Genomic DNA, 23,141 nt, shown 5'->3' with positions numbered 1-23,141 from the left:
TCCACCTGCCTTGTGTCAACTGTCAAGACCTTCAAGTTCCTGGGAATTACAGTCTCTGACGACCTAAAGTGGGCGACCAACATCAATTCCGTCCTTAAAAAGGCCCAGCAGAGGATGTACTTCCTGCGGCTTCTGAGAAAGCACGGCCTGCCACAGGAGCTGCTGAGGTAGTTCTACACAGCGGTCATCGAATCAGTCCTGTGTTCTTCCATCACAGTCTGGTTTGGTGCTGCTTCAAAAAAGGACAAACTGCGACTGCAACGGACAATCAAAACTGCTGAAAGGATTGTTGGTACACCCCTACCCAGCCTTGAGGACTTGCATGCTGCCAGAACTAAGACAAGAGCGTGGAAAATTCTCTCAGACCTCCAAATCTCGGTCACCGGCTCTTCCGGCTTCTTCCCTCAGGTAGGCGCTACCGATCAAAGCAAACTAGAACTAGCAGACATTCCAACAGCTTCTTCCCTCTAGGGATTAACTTCTTAAACACCTAACCTACAATTCCATTACAACATGCTGCCAATTTTTTTTTGTCTTGAGTTTGTTGTCACATTTCTGTCAGGCCAATTATATTTTACTCGTGAATTCACTTTAGTAGTCTCGCCACGCTGCACTATTTGCATATCTGTTGTTGACCAATACTGGCCACTCATGCCAGAGTAGCATCTGCACCACTTGCACACTGACTGAGGAGTATCTGCAACATTTGCACAATCAACATTGTCCCAGATTATCGCGCTACTCGTCACTTTAAACCGCATAAACTCCTTGAAGTCTCGGCGCCCTTTGCACAATGGTCATTGCAATATTAGTCATTCGAACTGCTCTAAGTGCTAGAGGACTCCATCTTTTGCACAATTGTCAAAAAAAAGGTACCGGCATTACCAGATAACTATTAACCCTTTATTGCTCAGTGACTGTTTTTTGTCAATGTCTTTATGTCTCAAAAGTTTTCCCTGTCAATTGACTGTCTGTTGTCGTATTAGAGCGGCTCCAACTACCGGAGACAAATTCATTGTGTGTTTTTTGGACATACTTGACAAATAAAGATGATTCTGATAAACTGCTTCTCCACAACACAATTACACAATTAAGATTAAGAAAAACCTTTACCATGAGTCAGCAGAAAATGGCAGTACCATAGACCCAAACGCAAAATAGAAAGTGAGTGGAGTAGATTTCAAACACCGGGAAAATGACTATTTCTTCAAAGATATCAATGGAAAGTGTGTGTTTAATTGGAAATGAAGCTGTTGCTGCGATGAAAGAGTATAATGTCCGTAGGCACTATGAGACCAAACATGAGAACTATACTTGTACACAGGCGCCGAATGAACACAGAAAATCAAGCAAATGGCAGCTAGCCTGCAAGCGCAACAGTTTTTTTCCCCCCCGTGCTAACAAGATACAGGAAAACGCCACAACAGCAAGCTATGAAGTCGCTAAACTTATTGCCTAAGATGCCACACCGTTTACCGACGGTGATTTCATTAAGCAGTACCTCATCAAAGTCATAGAAAACGTGCCCAGAAAAAGTACAGGATTTCAAAGTGAGTTTATCCTGAAATATAGTGGCACGGAGAATCGAAGACTGGTCAGCTAACTTGAAAATTCAGCTGAGAGACAAAGCTAGTGCTTTTGATTTTTACTTGATCACATGCGATGAGAATGTGAAGAAACATTTTCTCTGTTAAATCAGAACAAAAACAGACTGAGAACCAGAATGACTGATCTCTGTGAAGTCCTTCGTGTCTCAGCCACCAAACGTTCTCCTGACATGTCAGCCATCCTTAAATCCGAAGGATCACTGCTCCCACTGAGTACAATGTTCTTCACATTATAGGAGAGTTGCAAATACACACAGTATTCATGTGTCAATATTTCACCTTAAGTGTGTGGCCCGGCCCATTGTTAATTTTTCTGTATTTGGCGCTCATTAAAAAAAACTTTGGACACCCCTGTCAATGAGATACGCAAAGTTCCTGATATAATTAATGAATAAAGAATTTCCCATGTTGCTTCCTAAAAATCCAACGTCTTCCTGTCATATACTATAGCTTTTATTTTCATGTCACAATCAACGCACATCAGCCAAACAACCACACCACAAAACTCGAATAAATCTGCTATTCTGGGTTGATTCATTTTGCAGTGCTAAACGAGACTCAACTAGCCATTAGTAACTGTGCTCAAGTAACTGACCATTAGAAATCATCCACTTCTAAAGCAAACAAGTTGAGAGTCAAAGCCAATGCATTTAGAAACAAAGGTTCGCTTCAAAAGTTAATTTATGAGAAGGATATGCCTTAAAATTACATTAGGGGGGAGCACTCACCTTCGTCCATAAGATTTCCAAATAAGGCTTTTTCGTCTTCTATGAAATGAGGGGACCTCTGGAAAAAACAAAACACAGAATTAGTTTGATAATTGAATAACAATTAGATATACAGCGGCTGAAATAAGTATTCAACACGTCCCCATTTTTATCACTAAATATATTTCTAAAGGTGCTATTGACATGAAAATTTCACCAGATGTTGGGAACAATCAAAGTAATCCATACATAAAGAAAGTAGAACAAATATGCTCAGAAATTAAATTATGTGGAATAATGTGAAATGACACGCCAACTCGTATTTATTTAATACTTTGTACAAAAGTCTTTGTTTGCAATGACTGGTTCAAGTCGCTTCCTGTATGGAGAAACCAGTCGCATGCATTACTCTGGTGTGATTTTGGTCCATTCTTCCGCACAAGCAGTCTTCAAATCGTGAAGGTTCCGTGAGCATTTTATGGACCTTGAGTTTCAGTTCTTTCCATAGATTTTCGATTGGATTCAAGTAGGGTGATTGGCTGGGGCATTCTAGACTCTTCATTTTTGTTCTTTGAAATCAATTGAGAGTTTCCTTGGCAGAATGTCTTGGATCATTATCCTGCTGAAATGTCCACCCTCGTTTCATTTTTATCATCCTCGTAGATGGCAGCAGATTGTCAAAAATCTCTCGGTAGATTTGCCAAGTCATCCCTCCTTCAATAATGTCAAGTTTATCAGTACCATTTGCTGAAAAGCAGCCCCCCACCATGTTCCCACCTCTGAACTTCACTGTTGGTATGGCATTTTAGGGTGATGTGCAGTGCTATTTCTCCTCCAAACGAGGTGTGCATTATGGCATCCAAACAGTTCAATTTTGCTCTCATCCGATCAGTCTATATTCTCCCAGAATTTAACTGGCTTGTTCAAATGTTGTTTAGCAAACTTTAAACGAGCTTTGACGTTTTGTTTTTTCCCCCCAGTGATATGGTCTTGTGAGTGTGCATACAGGCCACGGTGGCGGAGTGCATTACTCACTGTTTTACTTGTGATAACAGTACCTGCTAATTCCAGGTCTTTTTGAAGCTCCCCACAGGTGGTCGTTGGCTCTTCTGATTATTCTTTGGACGCCTCTGTCAGAAACCTTGCGAGGAGCACCTGATCGAGGCAAATTTATGCTGGTGGGATTGGCTTTCCACTTACGTATTATGGCCCCAACCATGCTCACTGGAACATTCAGGAGCTTAGATCTGTTTCTGTAACCAATGCAATCGTTATGTTTTGCAACAATTACTTTGCGATGGTCTTGAGACAGCTCTTCGCTCTTACCCGTCATGAGATGTGTCCTGACTCACACCTTGGCAATGAGACCTTTTTGTGGGCCATCAATTAGGACTGAACCAGCTGATATTCATTTGCACTGACACGGGGCTGGATTGCTGTCTGAATATTGATAGATTTTAGGTGTTTACTTGGCTTTCCGTGCCTTTTTGCGCCTCCCTTTCTTCATGTGTTCAATACTTTTTCCCTGTGTCATTTCACATTACTACACACAACTTAATTTCTGATCTTATTTCTTCTACTTTCGTTGTATGTATGGATTACTTGGGTTGTTCCCAAAATCTGGTGAAATTTCATTTCAGTAGCACTGTTGGAAATATATTTAGTGAGAAAAATGGTGACATGTTAAATACTTCAGTCGCTGTATATTGTGTAACCAGACAAACACACACACACACACACACACACACACACACAAATACATATATATCAAAAATACACACAAATACATACACGTGTGTATACACACACACACATCACGCAAAAAAAACTGGAGAATTTGAAATTATGGGTAAACTGTAATGAATTGTGAACAAAATGCCTACCAAATCAATACTAGTCATACATGATGAAACTTGTCTGGAATGCTAATCACCCACCAAAACCTCATGCCAATTGCAAAATGTTTTATTTTAACATTTGCGTATGAACTGTAGCTTAAACTACGACACATTTACATAAGTAAAAAAAAATTCCCTATCGTGCATAAAGCATAAAAACAATGTTTGGGGAAATAAATACTGTAATTTTTTTGTTTTATTTTTTTTCTAAACAATAACACCGCTGGATACATGCTTTAAGGACCTTAGCCACTGACCGCACACTAAAAGATTTGGTGTTGGCTCAAAGTTAGAAAAAGATGTAATTACTTCCGCAGATATTTTGAAGGTACCTGTATTTCAATTCACCTAGTGTTCAGTACATGGTATAAGACTTATCTAGCAAAGTAGAGATAAAGTTACAAATATCTGAGTACAGTGTGTAAATTCTTACTTTGTTTTAAGTTGAGCAAACACCATGTTTTACAGTGCGTGTAGTGAGATTAATGACTCATGACGGTGTATACAATTTTCACATAGTCGGAATTTATAAAGCTCACGACATTTAAATCCACTATTGTGTGCTCCCAGCGCTTCTCAGCCTTACAAATGTACAACAAAACATAACTATACAGGTAGTGTTTTACATGAGAAGCAGATAGCACAAGTTTCATGTCATGCTTGTAAGAGTCATCTCCCTTGCAGAGTTGGAGATCTGACTTCAAGAAGAGGGGCTGATTAACAAAGTGGGGTGGCCAGCTCGGTCACATCATTATGAATCTGAGTGGGTATCCGTACTACATGCGCCCTTTTCAGCGGCACCTTCTTGCCTGACGATGCAGGGAACTGCTCTGCCACGCAAGGCTCGCTTTCACCGGGCTAAATGCACCCGTTGGCGGTTCATAATAACGAGGTGGTGTCCTTTCATCAGAAAGAAGAGCAAGCAGGTGGAGGAGAAGGACGGAAGGAAAAAAAAATTTAAAAAAATAAATAAAATACTTTCAACCACCATGTCTTATATAGTGTGACTGTGTTAAGGGAGCATTAAAACATGCACTCCAAAAGAGCGACCACAAACTTTCACTTACATGCACTTTAAAAAAAGTGTCGCAATCCGAGCCCTGGTACGCTATATCGACTAGATGTTTCTTTCCTTTCTTGGACAATCAAGGAGATGAGAAAATGTTTTGGGCCATTTTGAGACTATTTTTATTCTGAACAATATGCAAAACACCATACTATTATAACTTACTATAAAGGTAAATAGTATTGTATCAAAAAGGAACAAACAATGTTTTAAAAAAATAAATAAAATAAAAACATGGTTCCGGGTGGAATTCACGTCCTTTTGTTAAAGTTGATTTAGCAGAGTTACTCGATTTTTATTGACCCTGGCCCACTACTTACCGCAATTTCTAGTGTATAATGCGCAACAATGTATAATACGCACCCCCAAAGTTGACCTCAAAATTCTGGAAAACTCTTCAACCAATATAAAATGCATTTTTACAATGCATGACTTTGCCTCGACCCATATGATCAAAGCATGAAGTATTATCTGTATTTTGTTAGTTTTTTCAAATAATTATTCTGGTAAAGCACTTTATTTGAACTCGTAATACTTTTTTTTTAAATTATTTACTTGCTCTTATTTTGAAATTCACTGCCCTACTTTTATTTAGTTATTTTAAATGAGAAAGCACACAGTTTTGCTCATATGTTTGATTACCCAGGCAGAATTTGCAAGATGGGTACTATTATTTTATATATTTAAAAAAAACAAAAAAAAAAGGGCCAGGCGAAACACATTTTAATAGGATTCAAATTAAACTGGCAAGCATTTCAGAACAGCATCATCATTAAACAAAACATAACCATAAAGAAATTAATGATGGTTGTTGTTCAGTCATCAGTCGCATTTTAAAAAAAATGAATAAAAATATTTCACAAAATTCTGCCAGGGTATGTAAACTTCTGAGTACAACTGTACATATATGCAGTCATACGTACTCCTGTCATATTGGAATGAAAGTGTAGGCTACACCTTTCTCATAACCTCTAGGTGGCGGTAGCATATTTGAATGAAAGTGTATAGCTTAATCACAACATCTAGATGGCGGCATCCATTTATAAAATGTGAAAGTTTCTTTCATTTTCCCCTTTAGCTATCTATAATGCACTATTGATTTTTGACAATTTCATTGGGGGGGAAAATGTGCATTAGACACGATAAATTACGGTATTCCTTTTAAATGACAAGTACGAGCTGTCAACTCATCTGGACTGCTGGCAAGCAAGCAAGCCCGTGGCTACCTTGTAAAGTCTGGTAAACACCACCCGCCGGAAGTCACCCACAGCTTTTCTTTTTACACACAATATCCATGCTGCTACATTTGTCACGGGTATAAAACCAAAGTTGTTGCGCCGAGTGATGTCATGTATGATTGACTCAATATTACGAGTGTGTGTGTGTTTGTTTGGGGGAGGGGGGACTTTACCGCTAATTACAAAGATACATCCATCCATTTCTGTATCGATTTTCCTCACTAGGGTCGCAGGCGTGCTGGACTATCCCAGCTATCTTCGGCTAGAGGCAGGGTACACCCTAAACTGGTCGCAGCCAATCGCAGGGCACATATAGTCAAACAACCATTTGCACTCACGTTCACACCTACGGGCAACTTAGAGTCTTCAATTAACCTACTATGCATGTTTTTGGGATGTGGGAGGACATTTCTTGACAAAAATCTGCTGCCATCTACGAGGATGATGAAAATGATGATTGCCTGCTTAATTTGTCTCGTTTTCATTTCACTCATAAACAGTCGTGCAAAGGTTTTAGACTTTACACCCATTTTATCTGCCTTATCAGCCGATAATTAGCATTTTATTCTGATCGGCTTTAATGTCATAATTCGCCGATCCGATCAACACGTCTGAGAGAGACAACACGTAATGCCCGGATCAGACTACAAGACAAATTTGGTCTTTCACAATTGCACTATATCAGACTACTGCAATAAAATCTTGTATTCCGATACCACCACATCCCGTTTTTTCCGATCACTGGGCTTCATCATGTCAACGCAAACATGACCGGATACACTTGCTACCATGGCGACATCAACAATAATGGATCGCGGCGTGTGTTTGTAAGAACAAAATGGGGAAAAACCTTCGTTGGTGGTCACCGGTGCTCAAGAGAGGACGTTCATTTAAGGCTTGCTTCAGGTATGTTCCCGTACTTTTAATACGATAGGGCTCGCAAGCAGGCAACAAAAACATTATGTAGCCTAGCAAACTAATGCTAGCATTATATATAGATTATACACACACACACCTATATATATATATATATATATATATATATATATATATATATATATATATATATATATATATATATACATATACATACACACACACACACACACACACACACACACACACACATCTATATCGATATATCTATCTCGATAGATCTCTCTCTTTTTTGGTTTTGTTTTTATTTAATGGACCCGTTTTGTCTTTTACTGCTTGGTGCAAAATATGTAACAGATCTTCTGTTACATATTTTGCAAATATATCTGGAGTTACTGTCAATCGAAACTATCGCACGCCATGATCAAATCATGTGCTGGTGCGATCGACAAAGAAAAGTTGGCCGCACCAGTGCAAAAGTTAGTGTCGAGCCCCGTATCCATCAAGTCCTGTCTAAGCATAAACACAGGACAAGAACACCAAATAAGTTATGCCGTGCACTGCAGAAAAATAAGGGAATACCACAGACTGATTCCTGCTACAAATCATTTTGCAAATGAAGTCTGAAGCTAATAAGTCTGTTAACATGGTCAAAACGACCAATGTCACAAGTATACAGTAATAATAATATACAGTAATGACAAACCACTGAGGCTTGTTTTCAAACCATGTTTTTTAGCAACCATGTGACAAAGGGGAATAGCAGTTACATTGCAATCTCAGAGGGCTATATCCTTCATCCAAAGGAAAAACACAATCCCAAAGTAAAACAGTGCAGTTATGTAGAAGGATTGGAAAACAGAGCTCACATCACGTGGTGTTCCATGGGGGGGGGGGGGGGGGGGGGTTGGGAGTTTGGTAAGAGAAAGAAGAGGGAAATTCCCAAACTGACTTGTTCCCATTCCTGGAGTGCAGTAGGTGTCACTGCAGGGTGTGGAGCTGAGCCAGTGTCAGCACTAGCATCGTATGCACGCACACACACACACACTCCCTACCACATTCCCCATCTAAACGCTAGCCAAACTAATAACTCCATCTCCACTTGGTTTGCTTTTCTTTATGCACCTACTCATGCCAGTAGCTCCATTTTCAGCGGCACAACTGTTAATTGGACATTCTCGCTCACTCTTTGCCTCTGCCACCCCCACCCGCCATTCCCTCCACCAAACTGGATATGCAGTGCTCAGATTTCAGCCTCGTCTGTCTGCAGGCTCCACCACCAGCTGCCCTCACTGACACCATACCTCATTTTCTATTCACGGTGTACTGCTCATTGTAAACATCATCCTAACTAATTCCTGCCCAAATGTGTGCATAATTGCATTAAAATTAAAACCTACAACAGCTGATGCCTGGTTCAAAACAGTGTACATTAAAGGAGCTGCTGGTGGAATACTTAAAAGCCAGATTGAGACATTTCACCAAATATTGAACACTAGGCTTTACACGATCAATTGTAAAATATGTGCCTTTCCTCAATAAAGGTTGGAACTCACTGCTCTAGTCTGGTCATGTATTCTAATCAGTCAGGTCAAACCAACATTACATCATGACAGAAATAATGAGTGCTAACTTACTGCAATTAATTACTTTATTGTAATTACTTGTTATTAAATTACTTCACACACACACCAAAACTTTATAGCGCATGATTCGACAACGCTGGCATGTTTGCGCACAACCGATAGTGCTAGCACTAGCTTGCTAGGCTACATAAGGTTTTGTTGCTTGCTTGCGAGCCGTATCGTATTAAAAGTACGTGAACATCTCAACAAACCTCAAGCAATCCTTATATGAACGTAATCTCCCAAGCACCGGTGACCACCACCACATGTTTTCCCCCATTTTGTTCTTATAATATCCACATTGCGATGTTGTCGCCATGGTAACGTTTGTATCATGTCGCGTGTGAGTTGACAAGATAAAGCCCAGTGATCGTAAAAGACGGGATGCAAAGATTTTATTGCAGTACTCTGACATAGTGCTACTGTGAAAGACCAAATTTGTCTTGTAGTCTGACCCAGATATTACGTGTTGTCTCAGACCTGTTGTCTGTCCCACACCGCCAACATGTTTTAAAAAAAATTACTTTCTTGGCTGTCAGATATTTACATTAGTACGTCAAAAGACACACGACAAGACTAAAAATAAACTAGCCTTTGGATTCAAATATACTGCACACAATGGCGACAGACTAAATGTCTTGAGGAACCGATCAAATCAGCAAATTTATGACATAAAAGCCGATCAGCATAAAATGTCAATTATCGGTTGATCAAGCCGATCAGATCGGTGGAAAGTCTACTGAACATTTTCAAAATAGTTGCAAGCCAAAGCCCTTAAAAACAAAAAGTTGGTGGTTTACTGTAACAGTGGAATGCAAGGCAAATGATTTAAATAGCTTAAATTTTATCACGTTTCAATTCCCATGATCCTTCACTGCCACAGATTATGCTTTCTTATGTTTACTTCTGTTCCGTGTGCGCTGACAAGCCTGGATTTATAGTACTGCAGGTGTTAGTATTCAATTTGAATTTGGTGCCTTTATTTAGTCTATTGACATGTACACTTCAAGTGACACATATTCAATATCACGGTGGTTACATTCACTGAACAAATTAAACAATCCACATGGGCAGTCGTCCAAAATGCAGGTAAGGTAAACAACTCCACCAACAACATTGGACAGCAACAACATGGAAGTAAACTAGACTAAGAAGAACACAAAATGCGTACCAAAACACCATGACACTCTACGGCACGACTGCAGGTAAGGTAAACAACTACACCAACAACATTGGACAGTGACAACATGGAAGTAAACTATACTAAGGCGGACACAAAACGCCCACCAAAACACCATGACATTTTATGGCACTGTGTCGTTACTGCCCAGTTTAAAAAGATGAGCTAGCTAGCTAGACAGACAGAAACTCCTCGTTACAAAAAAATTCCTCCGCCAGCACATTCAATTCGTCCCAAAAATGGAAAAACAACATAGGTCCACTCGATACAAATACAGACATCAATGCAAAAATAAATCTTACATATGGTACATCCCTCTCTTCAACTGGAAGAGACCGTGGCCGCTCAGAAAAATAAAATCATTCTACAATATCAATTAGCGGATGAAAAGAGGGACTAGGATTCCCATGATTATTTTATTTATTGTTACTTGGCTGTTTCTAAACATGCGTTGCCTTTAAGAGTGTTCCTGACTTGAATTTTTGGACTCAAGCAAAGAAATTACTGATAGTATGCAGTATCCAATTTCTAATGCTATAAATAAAAAAATACTTTTAAACGAGTGAACAGACATGAATATTGCTGCAGCAATAATAGTATTTTGGACGTACAGAATGAAAATATTGTATGGAAAGGATGGAAGTGCACGGTACATATGATTTGAAGAGGTGTTTTTCACAAAAGCCTGTGGGAAATTGCACAGAAACTACTAAAGCCTATCGACAAGGACTTGGTTAGCAAGAGGGGTCTTTTGGTTCTCCTGCTGTAGCCTCTTCACCCCACCTGTACCGTAAATCTTCCTGCGATACCATGAGTCTGAATGCTTTTTTTCTTTTAAACACCGCCCTTGCTCTATGTGAAAGGACGGCGCGTCAGAGCGGCAACAACAAAGGCACCCGGATCCAGTGTGCCCAAATTTGGAAAATCTCACGTAGCAGCCTAACAGGAAGTAACTGGAAAGCTTTTCTGCGGGAGAAGTAGACCGCAACTTGGAAACTTCAAGATTTATCGCATTATCCATCAATCATCAAAAATATCTGTCTATGGATTCATTCGGATTTTGCCAATTCTGTTTTCAACCCTGGTCATGAAAAGTCTATTAAAGCAGATTAATCAGAAACGGAGTTCCAGCCAGACCTATGTGACAACTGTACTGTATCACAAAATCCCTTAATTCGATGTTTTGCGACTGCATGACACGATAGCTTAGTAAGTAGCATGGCTTTGACATCTCGATTCTGATTATTTTTGGGGGCTGGATCAAAAAAGTTTGCATGGTTTAAATAAAGGTTGTCCAAATTATAAATTTCCATTTTCTTAGCAGCCCGCAGCTTAGACTAAAATGAACATTTGTTTCTTTATAACAAGTATCAATATATCAAACCTATGAATGAAAAGGCGATGGGAGTGGAACTAACCCAATTGACTTAATATTCATTAATTAATGTTTCAGCTAAAAGTCAAATATAGCATCGTTAAAATAGTGATTTGCGATTGTTTTGTGACGTCAAATGTTTTATATGTGCAAGTTTAAACTTGATTTCCTTTTTTAAGCTTGTAGGCTTTTATTTTGAAAGGTACGCACCGGAACTCATAATTTTGGCATGAAAACTAACTTCACACGACACCGGTGAATTTTGAAAACCAAAGTAACCTAAAATACAAGAAAAAGAGTTATGAACGGAGCCAAATGCTACAAAATGTTGATTCCATTACCTACCCACCGATGAGGAACAAGGTTCGTGTTTGTGATACGTTTTTGTGACTTTTGAACAAATTCATTGGTATGTAAAGCTGCTAGTTTTACCTTTGGTGAAGTTTTAGCTCAAGGTTAATTAAGCTTTTTTTAATTATTATTCTGTCATCAGCTCTCACATTAGTTTGAAGACCAAAATAAACGCTAAAAACCATCAGTGCAAAAGTGCAACCAACCGTTTACCTTGTTAGCTGCCTCTCAATGTTGGCAGAAACGTATTCTTTGTTGGTTTTTGCCACTTTCTTCTTTGGGGTCGGCAGACTGCAGGCATCGAAACTCTGAAGTCAAATTTTTTCATTTTCACGATTCCGTGAAAACCGGAACGTTAGTGCCGGATCCAATCGGTTCTCGATGCCGAACCCTACTTATAGGTAGTTAAAAACAAGATCATCGCATACGAGCGCCGTTGGTAGCCGCAATATTTGCATCGTGCGTAAACTATGTCACCACCCATTCACGTCAAGACGAAGCATGCGCAGACAGAGCTTTTCCCGACTATTCTGAATGACAGTATAGATGGCGAAAATTTACTTCTGATCGATTTGGCAAAAGGAATATTCCACCGCTGTGAAACAATGATATTCCATTCGGATTCGGTCTGTTTATTCTGATTGAGGTGTATATATGGAGCATTTTCATTCTGTTTGGGCTTCTAAACCGATTATAATTGAAATAAACCATGATGGTCTTGCAGCTCTTTATTCTTCATTTCAGACTCAGGGGATCCATATCACAGAGTAAAGAAAAACTATTTAATAGTGAAACAAGAAAGGAAATTATAATTATTACAACAATAATGATTTAAAAGCAAAAAATAAAACAATGCATTAAAAAGAATTATACAGGCAGGCCTTCTTTTCCATGATTTCAGAGGCATTAAAAAAATCGCCTATCGTGAAAGTTTTGGGGAAAATATGTTATCGTGACAGGCATAGTTGGAGGGTTGTTCGATCAGGCAACAACACTCCTCAGTTACAGACATGCAAACACTAAAAGGCATGAAAAATGTGATCCAAAATACAACATTGTAGGGGTGTATGGGGGATCCCCCGGCAGAGAATTATTATTATTGTTTTTATAACAAATTAAGCAATCTGGAAGACTCTGAAAGAGTACAATAAGGCAAAATAAATTTTCGTCACACAGAAAAACATTTACACCGCTCCAGTACATGTTGATGCACAAATTTAATTTGCCTCATTTCTTTGCTTGTTTGTTTTGACCTCCAACTTGAGCCAGGCCCATCTCCACCTGCACCTGATGCCTGCTTCGAGCTGTGACACATTAATAGCATCCTACTCTTTAAGCACTCTCATTTTGGAAAATAATTGACTAAAATCATTGTCTGTTTCACTTCAATTTTCACTATTACCAACTTCAAATGCTTATCCCAAATGCATCCTCCAGGAAAATATTAAGTAAAGTATTTGTCTGTTTTTATTGGCCATTTCTGAATTTGAAATGAGCTGTGTGTGTGTTAGGTGTATCTCTAACGAAAACAAAAGTTTGCAAACTTTGCAAAAGTTTGTTAGGTGTATCCCTAACACACCGCTGCACTATGATTGGTGCGTGTATGTTTGTGTGCGTTGGTACAAACATTCACTCGCAACGTGGCAGGTAGCGCTCTGAGATCCACTCGCCATTTTAGTCGCATTTGGCGCCTGCCGAGTATTAATTTCGGACCCTGCCTAATCGTTACGCCACTACAGTGACAGCACTGTATTGAAAAAGGTACATGTACACTTTTTTTTATTTTTTTTAAATACTACTATTTATTAGGCAATGTGACAATTGCTGGTACTTTTTGCCAAACCCTGTTCATTCAGTCGCTGCATTGCGCCCTGTGTGGCTTCCATGCAGGGCTCTCGTCTGCAGAAATTTGTCACCAACTAGTTTAATCAGCATCATTTTATATACACGTCGCAGCTGACAACTCATGCGCGCATCATCAAACCAAAGCATTTGTCAAGCAGCAATAATCACATTTCATTAAGACACTTTCAGCCATGAGCAAAGAAAAAATAAATGGATGAATGGAGAAGAATGAGAACAAAGCCCCCCATCCATAGGGCAGAAGATGTCACAAAATAGGCTCTGTGAGGACATCTGAGTACCAAGCACACAAGCAGCAGCTGCACATCCACATGATCATTCATTCAATACAGATACAAACACATTTACATGATGTCAGTTATAAAGTGGCTGTAAGATTGCTGCCAGCGGGCTACAGTTTTAAACATAAAACATTTCTCACCATATTGTAATCACGATGGATAACTTAGCAGGCCTGAATATTTGGTTTCACCCGCTAGTTGTGAACCATGATCAGGGTTTTCCCCTCCCCACACATGAACTACACTTTCCTTTGCTCACTATGTACGTGATGGGCGACTGACAACTGTGGTGAGGCCTGCCACTAAAGCTTTAAGTCACTGTCATGCACTTAGAATGTTGTCATCCGCAAAGCCAAAGAGAAAAGCCTGCCCGGAATGCTTTGGCATGGATATAAGCTTTGAATAGTTTGCAAACTTTTAATTTTTGTTTTAATTTTCAAATCACACTTGCACTGCTTTCTAGCAACACACGACACTTGTAGTTATGTCATTGTGTTTTGGTTCAAGATTATTCAAGGTTTAAAGTAATAAGCAAAGCAAGTGTATTTATATAGTGCATTTCATACACACGGTAATTCAATGTGCTTTACATGATTAAAAGTATTTAAAAACAAAGACAAAAACTGCTTATAAACATTTAAAACAAAGAGAAAAAAATAAGTATAATTAAAACAACATACAGTGCAAGAAATGTCATTTAAAAGTGGAAATGCTCTTAAGAGCAGGAGAAAAAAAGTTTAACCTGGACTTAAAAACATTCACACTTAGTGCTTATGTCACTTCTGTTAGCATGTTATTCCATTTGTGTGCAGCATAATAGCTAAATACTGCTTCACCATGTTTGCTTTGGACTCTGTGCTCCACTATTTGACCTGAGTCTGTCGATCTCAGAGCTCTACTGGGTTTATATTCCATTAGCATTTCTTTCATGTATTCAGGACCTAAACCCTTCAGTGATTTATAGACCAGTAGCAGAACTTTAAAATCTATTCTAAAGCTGACTGGAAGCCATTGTAAAGACGTTAGTGCTCTTTTTGGGTAGCCCAGTCAGAAGCCCATTAGAATAGTCAAGTCTACTTGAGATAAAAGCATGGATTAGCTTCTCCTGGTCTGCTTGAGACATGCAAGCCTTCAGTCTGGATATGTTCTTCAGATGGTAGAAGGCAGTTTTAATAATTGATTTGACTGTTGAAAGTCAGGTGGAAATCTACCCAGAACACCAAGGTAATAGTGTTCTGTGCAGTGTAAGGTCAGCTGCAGTGACTGGAACTGAGGTAGCATTTTATTCGACCTGACGGTCATAGTGTGTCTTTTATTTGAGAACATACAGTTGAGCTAGATTATGGAAAAATAACCCAATCCGCTCCTTGGTTGTTGCTTGTTAGTGCGTCTCCCACTTATGCCCTTACTGACGCAAGAGCAGTTTTCCGCCACAATTGAGGCCGTTCTCTTTTGTAATGGAAAAAAAAATAAGAAACTCAACTAGTGTTCTCCAAACTGAAGAGAGAAGGGTCAAGTACACCCATGGCAAACACAGAACGTACAATGCAGTAGAAATGGGTTTACAATGTTGTGGGTGGTCAGTGTATACCAACAGAGACTGCTTCATTTGGGAGACTGAACAGTTTGTTGCGCATGCTTGGAGTATTTATTTTTTTGCGCATGCATGGAGTATTTTATTTTTTTAACAACGTGCTCCAAATTACAGCCCTGGACACCCACTTAACACTGCGTACTCACAAAGAAATCGCCTGACAGATGTGTATGCAAGTTCCTGTGAAAAGTATGTGACCTATCAAAAATAATTAAATAAATAAATAAATCCGAACTGGGACACTAACCCATCCGCACGCACAATTTGGAGACAAGGAAACAGAGCGACGCATGAGGTAGAGAATTGCCTCGCACATTTCCAGTTTAACATAATATCAAATGTAAATTATGGATTAGATTTTGTGTACGCCTTTGCTGTTGTTTAGGCTGTCCTTTTTAAATAATGATACGCCTCATAACTTTAAAATTGCCACAGGGGATAAATAAAGTAAATTCATTGATTCATCGATTGAGATGGAGCTGATGCAAAATTACACTGGTCGTTTTTTTTTTCCCCCTCTCATTTATTGATTTTAGCCCAGATATCGCCCTGATTAGCCATCGCAGCCGATTTCCTAGATCGGGCCCGACATATTTTGTCAGGAACGACAAAATTTCTTGTAGTGTGACATAATCCACGACCAACGATTTGGCCCTACGACACCAAAATTAAAAGTCTAGCATGTAAGATTTTTTTTATATCGTCCATGTCGTGTGACATTACTACAACGACAGCGCAGCTTGACTTCAACCAATAGGATTGCGTATTGTGACTGGCGCATCGCCACCCGTGCCTGCCGTTGTCTACATACTTGGTCGCTGTCGTCAACAATTATTCACACGCACAAACCAAAGTTTACTGAAGCTTTAGAGCACGATTCGACAGAACGCTGGCATGTTTACATACAACTGTGCTAGCACTTGCTTGCTAGGTTAATTATAGCTTTGTTGCCTGCTTGCGAGCCATATGTTGAAAGTACATGAACATAGCTCAAGCAATCCTTGAATAAACGTCCTCTCCCGAGCACCGGTGATGACCACCACACGTTTTTCCTCATTTTGTTCTCCCCCCCAACACAATACATTGAAGCGGTGCATTGTTGTTGTCGTCGCCACGGTAACGAGTGTATCCTGTCGCGTTGACCGGTCACACGTTCTCTGGTTCCGCCTCCCCGACAGTGCTTGATTTGACAAGATAAAACCCAGTGATCGTAAATGGGGTGGTATGACAATACATGTTGTGTAGCGTGGCCACTGTCTGACCAGCAAGATTTTAAATGGTAAATGGGCTGCACTTATATAGCGCTTTATCTATGTTATCACAGTGCCCAAAGCGCTTTACAAAGCCTCATATTCACCCACTCAAATTCATACACCAATGGGCAACTGTTGCCATGCAAGGCGCTGCCAGGCCCACTGGGAGCAAATTAGGGTTCAGTGTCTTGCCCAAGGACACTTCGACATCCGGACAGTCATACACGGGATTCGAACCAGTTACCCTTCAGTCACTGGACGACCTGCTCTACCAACTGGGCACAGCTGCCCCTATGTCACCAGATTGCACTAGTCTAACATAGTGCAATCTGGATAGACCAAATTTGTCTTTTAGTCTGATGCAGGCATTAGGCCACCTCCACGTTTGCAGCAATTGCAACCACTTCGTTTTCATCCTTTTTGGTTTAAAGTTATTTCAAAACCTGGAAATCCTCCATCTACAGCAGTGTATTCCAGCAGCGCTCCCAAGCTCCGAACCATAGATATGAAGACTAGGTAGGCCAGCGCTGTTGCAGTTCGACTGTCGTGTCTCAGTGGTGGCCATGTTGGGGGGGGGGGGTCATGACGTTGCATTCCATTACTTTCGTTGTCAAAATTCACCACTGTCGTGTGAAGTTACTTTTCATGCCAAAATGCTGAGTTCTGGTGTGTACCCTTCAATATAAAAGGCTACATGCTAAAAACAGGAATTCAAGTTAAAACTTGCACATAAACCATTTGACTTGATAAAACAGTCACAAATAACTATTTTAACAACGCTGTATTTAACTTTTAGCTGAAACAATAATGAATATTCAGTCAATAGGGTTAGTTCCACACACATTGCCTTTTAGTTCATAGGTTTGATATTGATACTGGTTATAACCCAGACTAAAACGTTCATTTTAGTTTATGCAGCAGGCTGCTAAGATGCGGATGTTCATAATTTGAACACCCCTTATTTAAACCATGCAAACGTTTTTGATCCAGCCCCCGAAAAGAATCGGTATTGAGAATCGTTTGGAACCGGAATCGAAATGAGGAAGCGCAATCGGAACCGGAATCACTTGCATTGAAACGATGCCCAACCCTAGTTGCAGGTGCGCTGGATCTATCCCAGCTATCTTTGGGCGAGAGACGGGGTACACCCTGAACTGGTCGCTAGCCAATCGCAGGGCACATACAAACAACCAACCAGTCACACTCACAGTAACCAGTAACACTCGTGCTATGTTCGTATTGCATGGAGCGGTTCTGCTTATTACTTGACGCGAATGATGCATCATTCACACAGATGAATATTGAAAATTCTTTCAAGCAAATCATGAAAAAGCATCATCTTGAGGACACAAGCCAAAATACTGTCGAGTCTACTAGTTCAGAAGCAACAGGTGAGACCTGGTGACCCAGAGTGGCTCAAAATGCCTCCGTTTAAGTCACGGCTGTATGTGACACAACACTGTAAATTTAGTAGCTGCATTATATCTTCAGTTATTAATAACCACGTTCCAGCCATCAGTTTCCTCACGTTTTTTTATTTTATTATTGCTACATTTTTAGAGATTTTTTGTCAATTGTGCAGAATACACAAGTGTACAGCTAAGAAAGGCCCAGGAAGCTAGGACCTTGTTGAGTTTGGAGCCGAAGTTTACAGGAAAGACTACTTGGAACCGCCAGCATATTAACATAGAGCACCGCAAGGAGTAAGCAGCTCTCTCACTCACTCACTTTTCAAAAATGAATAGGGTAAGAGCATCATTTTAATGATTAAAACAAAAAAACAACAAACAAAACCTGTTTTTATTGGTCCAGTTTTAACAGTTACATTTTCAATTAATCCTTAGGTGAAAACAGACCTCCGCAAATGTTTACAAGGAGAACACCTGGCTGCTTGCTTCAAAATATCTGTTAATGGACATGATCCTGTGGACTTAAATTTTGAAAAGGCTTTGCAATATATTTTTAGGAAGCCATGTAAAATACAATACTCTAGTGAACAGTGCAAACTCTGCAAGAAAAATGTAACACGTGTTATTTCTTTTGATTTATTACCTACCTTATTTCTTATTTAGGTAATGGATCATACTTTATTGAAATTTATTTTATTTGGCGTTTGATATTACAATAAAATTTGAGTTAGTGAATGTCATTTTTTATTGAATTTCTTGTTTTTTTTTTACTTAACATTAATTTATTGTTAAATGTATTTTACTCTAAGCTTCAATTAAAAGAAAAGTACAGTGTTCCACTAAAACCCAGTTCAGACTTTTTTTTTGGGGGGGGGGGGGGTCATAAATGATGCACAAAAAGAGAAACCCCTCCTCCCACCAACGCTTGCGGGTACCCACCACCACAAATAGATTCCGGTCCTGTGGGTAACACTGTAATTAACTTGTATTTTCACAGATTTAAAAGAATATATGCCCGTGAGCTTTGTTATATTTCCTGCTTGTATGTGTTACTACGCCGTTTGTGTGTGAATATTCGTTATTTGAAGGTAAATCCTTCCCATGACCAAATGTCAAGTCAAGCTAGGTCATCTATAGCATTTTTCATTGACTGTTAGCATTAATTTGGCGATTTCTAAAACGGTGTGTCTTTATTTACGTATAAGATATGTGGTAATAATTTTTTGTTGTGTGCTTAGTTTTACAGTAAATTCCACCTTGGGGTGTCAATAAACAGCTTAAAGCACACACAGGGAGGGCAGATTAACATTCTTCAGGCTGCAAAGTACGAGCTACTGCATGTGGCTAGCGGCGTTAGCTTTGGCTATTGTCTTGAGGCTAACCCAAAAGCATGCCCGTTTATCCAGTCAGGCGATGCTGGTCGCAAATTCTCCTTACGTAATCACATCCTGTCCTTGATGGGATGTTACAGTGATAAAAGAATTTCAGAAAGACACCGAAAAGGCAGTTTTGGGCCATTTTCAGCATTTTTCAGTTACTTTTTAATTTGTATTGGCCCGAGCCGGCCAGTGTCCATATGTCGGTGGTGGCCCGACACAGCGGCAAAGTGGCCCCGGGCCACCATTACAGACAGACTCTGCTTGATGATTAGTGACTGATGCCGTGTTGGCACTGGACACGAAGCCAACTTTCACCTCTGTAGCTCGGGATTGTATTTAGCCGCATTAGCTGTAGCGACACAAAATAGCGTGCAACAAGCATTCCACTGTAGTATCCAAACCAGGGAGGTTGGGCAATGTGTGTTGTTTTGGTTTTTACAACGTAGCCTAAACAACCGCGTACTGGCTGTGGTTTTGGCTTGCGTCATAACATTATATTTCGGCAGTTTTATTTTGGTGACCGAAGTATTTCAGTCTGAAACAGAAAATGCAGAAAATGCACTACTGGGTCATTTTCGGCTGAAAATTTTCAGTTAGTGAAAATTTGGTGCATCACTAAATCACATCCATTACACTGTTGGCTGCTTAAAAAACAAAACAGTAATTCAACAAGTATAAGAGAACATATACTCGTTTTAATTTCACTTCAGTTTTATTATTTGCAAACAACAAAATTTGGCTACATTACTAACAACCCTGTGTTGCCTTACAAGACATTGCACAAGTGACAGACAACTAATCTAAGCAGGTATATTGCCACTGCAAGAATACGAACACCAAGACAAATCATTGCTGCTGCAATTTTTGGGGTGTCACATGACGGGGAACACACACACACACACACACACACACACACAAAACACTTCAAGCAGTGTTAAAGCACCACTGTTGATGCTTGACTCACCGAGTGTTGTTATGGCAACAGCCTACTCAGCTGATCACGAACAGTTATTCGTGAGCCAAATGAAGAGGGAGAGTAGTGTGGCAGTCTGATGCCACCTCTTTGCTGCTACGTCTTTTCTAAATTACATAAAAGCAATAATGTAATAATTGTTAGCCCATCTAATTTCAGTAACATACAAAAAGCATGACAATGTCGTCCATCTTAAGCATGGACAACTGTTTGTTGCTCGTATTATTGCTGAGGCATTGAATAAAATAAAGATTCTCTTACACAGAAGCATTAATCTCTACAAGCATAGGACGCTAAATGACCAAATTCAGCCGAGAATATACCTCCCGTGCTTAATGTTCATCATTACACATATCCAGGTCCGCATGTTACGACCACTTCTGCTCACAGTAGCCGATTAAAATGGACGAGACCAGACTATGTTCCAGCACGGAGATGTTTCAATGACAGTTTATGCTTAATGCTGACTTTATAAGCCTCCACTTCGGAGCCAGGTCACTCACGGCAACCACAACCAAATAATCGGTGTTTATTCCCCCCCATCTCGCTCACAGAAGTAACTCGTAACTAACCCAGACACGCTAAAACATGCATTTAGGTTGATTCAAACTGAGCCAAGTCCAAATGATGCGTGCTTTTCGGGATATTCGTAGCTATCTAGTGTTACAGCCACACAAGGCCTCGTCGTGACGGAGAGCAGGAGCAGCAGCAGCAGCAGCAGCAGCAGCAGCCTTACTTAGCCTGTCATCTCACGAAATCGACTATTTGTGAGCTTAGCAAGCCTACTACCTCCCAAACAAACGAAAACATCTCCATTCCCAAGAAGTAACGGGTAACGTGCATTTGAACGCCACAATTAAAGGCTAATTTGACATGTGAAGCTCGCAAACAAGGCTAGCTTATGTTAGCTTCACCCCCCCTTTGCTAATAGAAGGGAAGCTAAAGTCCGCTAACACCGCTGTTGTTTTGACCACACCGCACACACTCGTTCACACTCCCGAAACATCCCCTCTTTTCGCCATCAACAGCACAAGGGAGCTTACCTCGGACGAAATATCCTGGATTTCACAGCGGATAAAACGACGAACAGGCGGCGAGGGGGTCGACAGCGACTCACCGCAGTCTGGTCGTGGAGCAGCAGAGGCAAGACGCCAGGCGCTAAATAGTAGCAGCAGCCGCTCGGGCGCGCGCACAGTTGTTGAAGTTTGCCTCGGGAGCGCGCCCCTCACGCGCCGTCGCCTCACAAGCTCGCACAAAAGGAAAGTTTTGCAGTTCTTCTGTACCTTCACGAGGCTCGCCCAGTTGGTTTGTTTAGCACTATTCATACACAAGGCAAGTCCCCAACAGCTTCTTCCCTCTTGCAATCAACGTCTTAAACAGCTAACCAACAATTCCATTGCAACATGCGGCCAATTTCTTTGTCTTGAGTTTGTTGTCCCATTTCTGTCGGGCCAATTATATATTACTCGTGCACTCACTGTCGTCTCGCCACGCTGCACTATTTGCAAATCTGTTGTTGACCAATACTGGACACTCATGCCAGAGTAGCAACTGCCCCATTTGAACACTGATTGAGGAGTATCTGCAACATTTGCACAATCAACACTGTCCCAGATTATCGCACTACTAGTCACTTTAAACTGCATACGTTCCTTGAAGTCTCCAAACGACACTTTTCAATGATTGGATATGGATACATGCATGTGAAGCATGTGGCGAACACAAATACAACCTGCCTTAATGTCGACAACTCCTCGGAACATTTGAGTATGTGCCGCTAATGCAGTTTTTGTAGAATAAAAAAGGCATTTCTTATCAGCCCCGACTCCTCTATGTTAAATTTGGAAGGTGAAAGTGATTTGCAGGTTCGCTTTGGGAGTCTGCAAAATACCGTCGGGGGCCCCTGCCGTCAAGCCGCGGCCAGCCTCAAACCGGGTGGGAAGATGTCCGAGGAGACAGATTCACCGTCAAATTTAATGTCGGAAAGTGGTGATAAGAGAACCTTAGACCCGAGGAGCCTTCTCTGAGAGGAGTTCTTCACGCCCTACGAAATACACTTTATTGCCAAAGGTATTCGCTCACCTGCCTTGACTCAGATGTGAATTTAAGTGACATCCCATTCTTAATCCATAGGGTCTAATATGACATTGGTCCACCCTGCAATTATAATACCCTAAACTCTTCTGGGAAGGTTTTCCACACGGTTTAGGAGTGTGTTTATGGGAATTTATGACCATTTTCCCACAAGCGGATTTGTGAGGTTACACGCTGATGTTGGACGAGAAGGCCTGGCTCAGTCTCCCCTCTAATACATCCAAAGGTTGTTCGATAGGGTTTTGAGGTCAGGATTGTGCAGGCCAGTCAAGTTCATCCACATCAAACTCTCTCATCCATGTCTTTATGAACTTTGATTTGTGCATCGATGCACAGTCATGCTGGAACAGGAAGAGGGCTATCTGTACAAAA

General features: G+C 40.4%; 1 protein-coding gene across 2 annotated transcripts in view; it reads right to left on the bottom strand.

The window, feature by feature from the left end:
- The window catches only part of siah1 (siah E3 ubiquitin protein ligase 1), a 36,352-nt gene extending 14,524 nt beyond the window's left edge, over positions 1-21,828 (bottom strand). Inside the window, exons 1-3 of one of the 2 annotated variants that reach the window (XM_061677068.1) lie at positions 21,719-21,808; positions 20,667-20,782; positions 2,336-2,393 (exon numbers count right to left, since the gene is read on the bottom strand). In XM_061677068.1, the coding sequence (XP_061533052.1) occupies positions 2,336-2,345 (10 nt within the window). In that variant the 5' untranslated portion in view covers positions 2,346-2,393; positions 20,667-20,782; positions 21,719-21,808. Of the gene's footprint in view, positions 1-2,335; positions 2,394-20,666; positions 20,783-21,718 lie in introns of both variants that reach the window. The other variant, XM_061677069.1, reaches the window with a different exon arrangement.
- Between the last annotated feature and the right edge of the window lie 1,313 nt (positions 21,829-23,141).

This window comes from Phycodurus eques, chromosome 5, assembly GCF_024500275.1.
Source record: "Phycodurus eques isolate BA_2022a chromosome 5, UOR_Pequ_1.1, whole genome shotgun sequence".
Taxonomy (NCBI): domain Eukaryota; kingdom Metazoa; phylum Chordata; class Actinopteri; order Syngnathiformes; family Syngnathidae; genus Phycodurus; species Phycodurus eques.
Note: the sequence above shows the minus strand (reverse complement) of the source record. Positions and strands in the feature narration are given on the sequence as shown.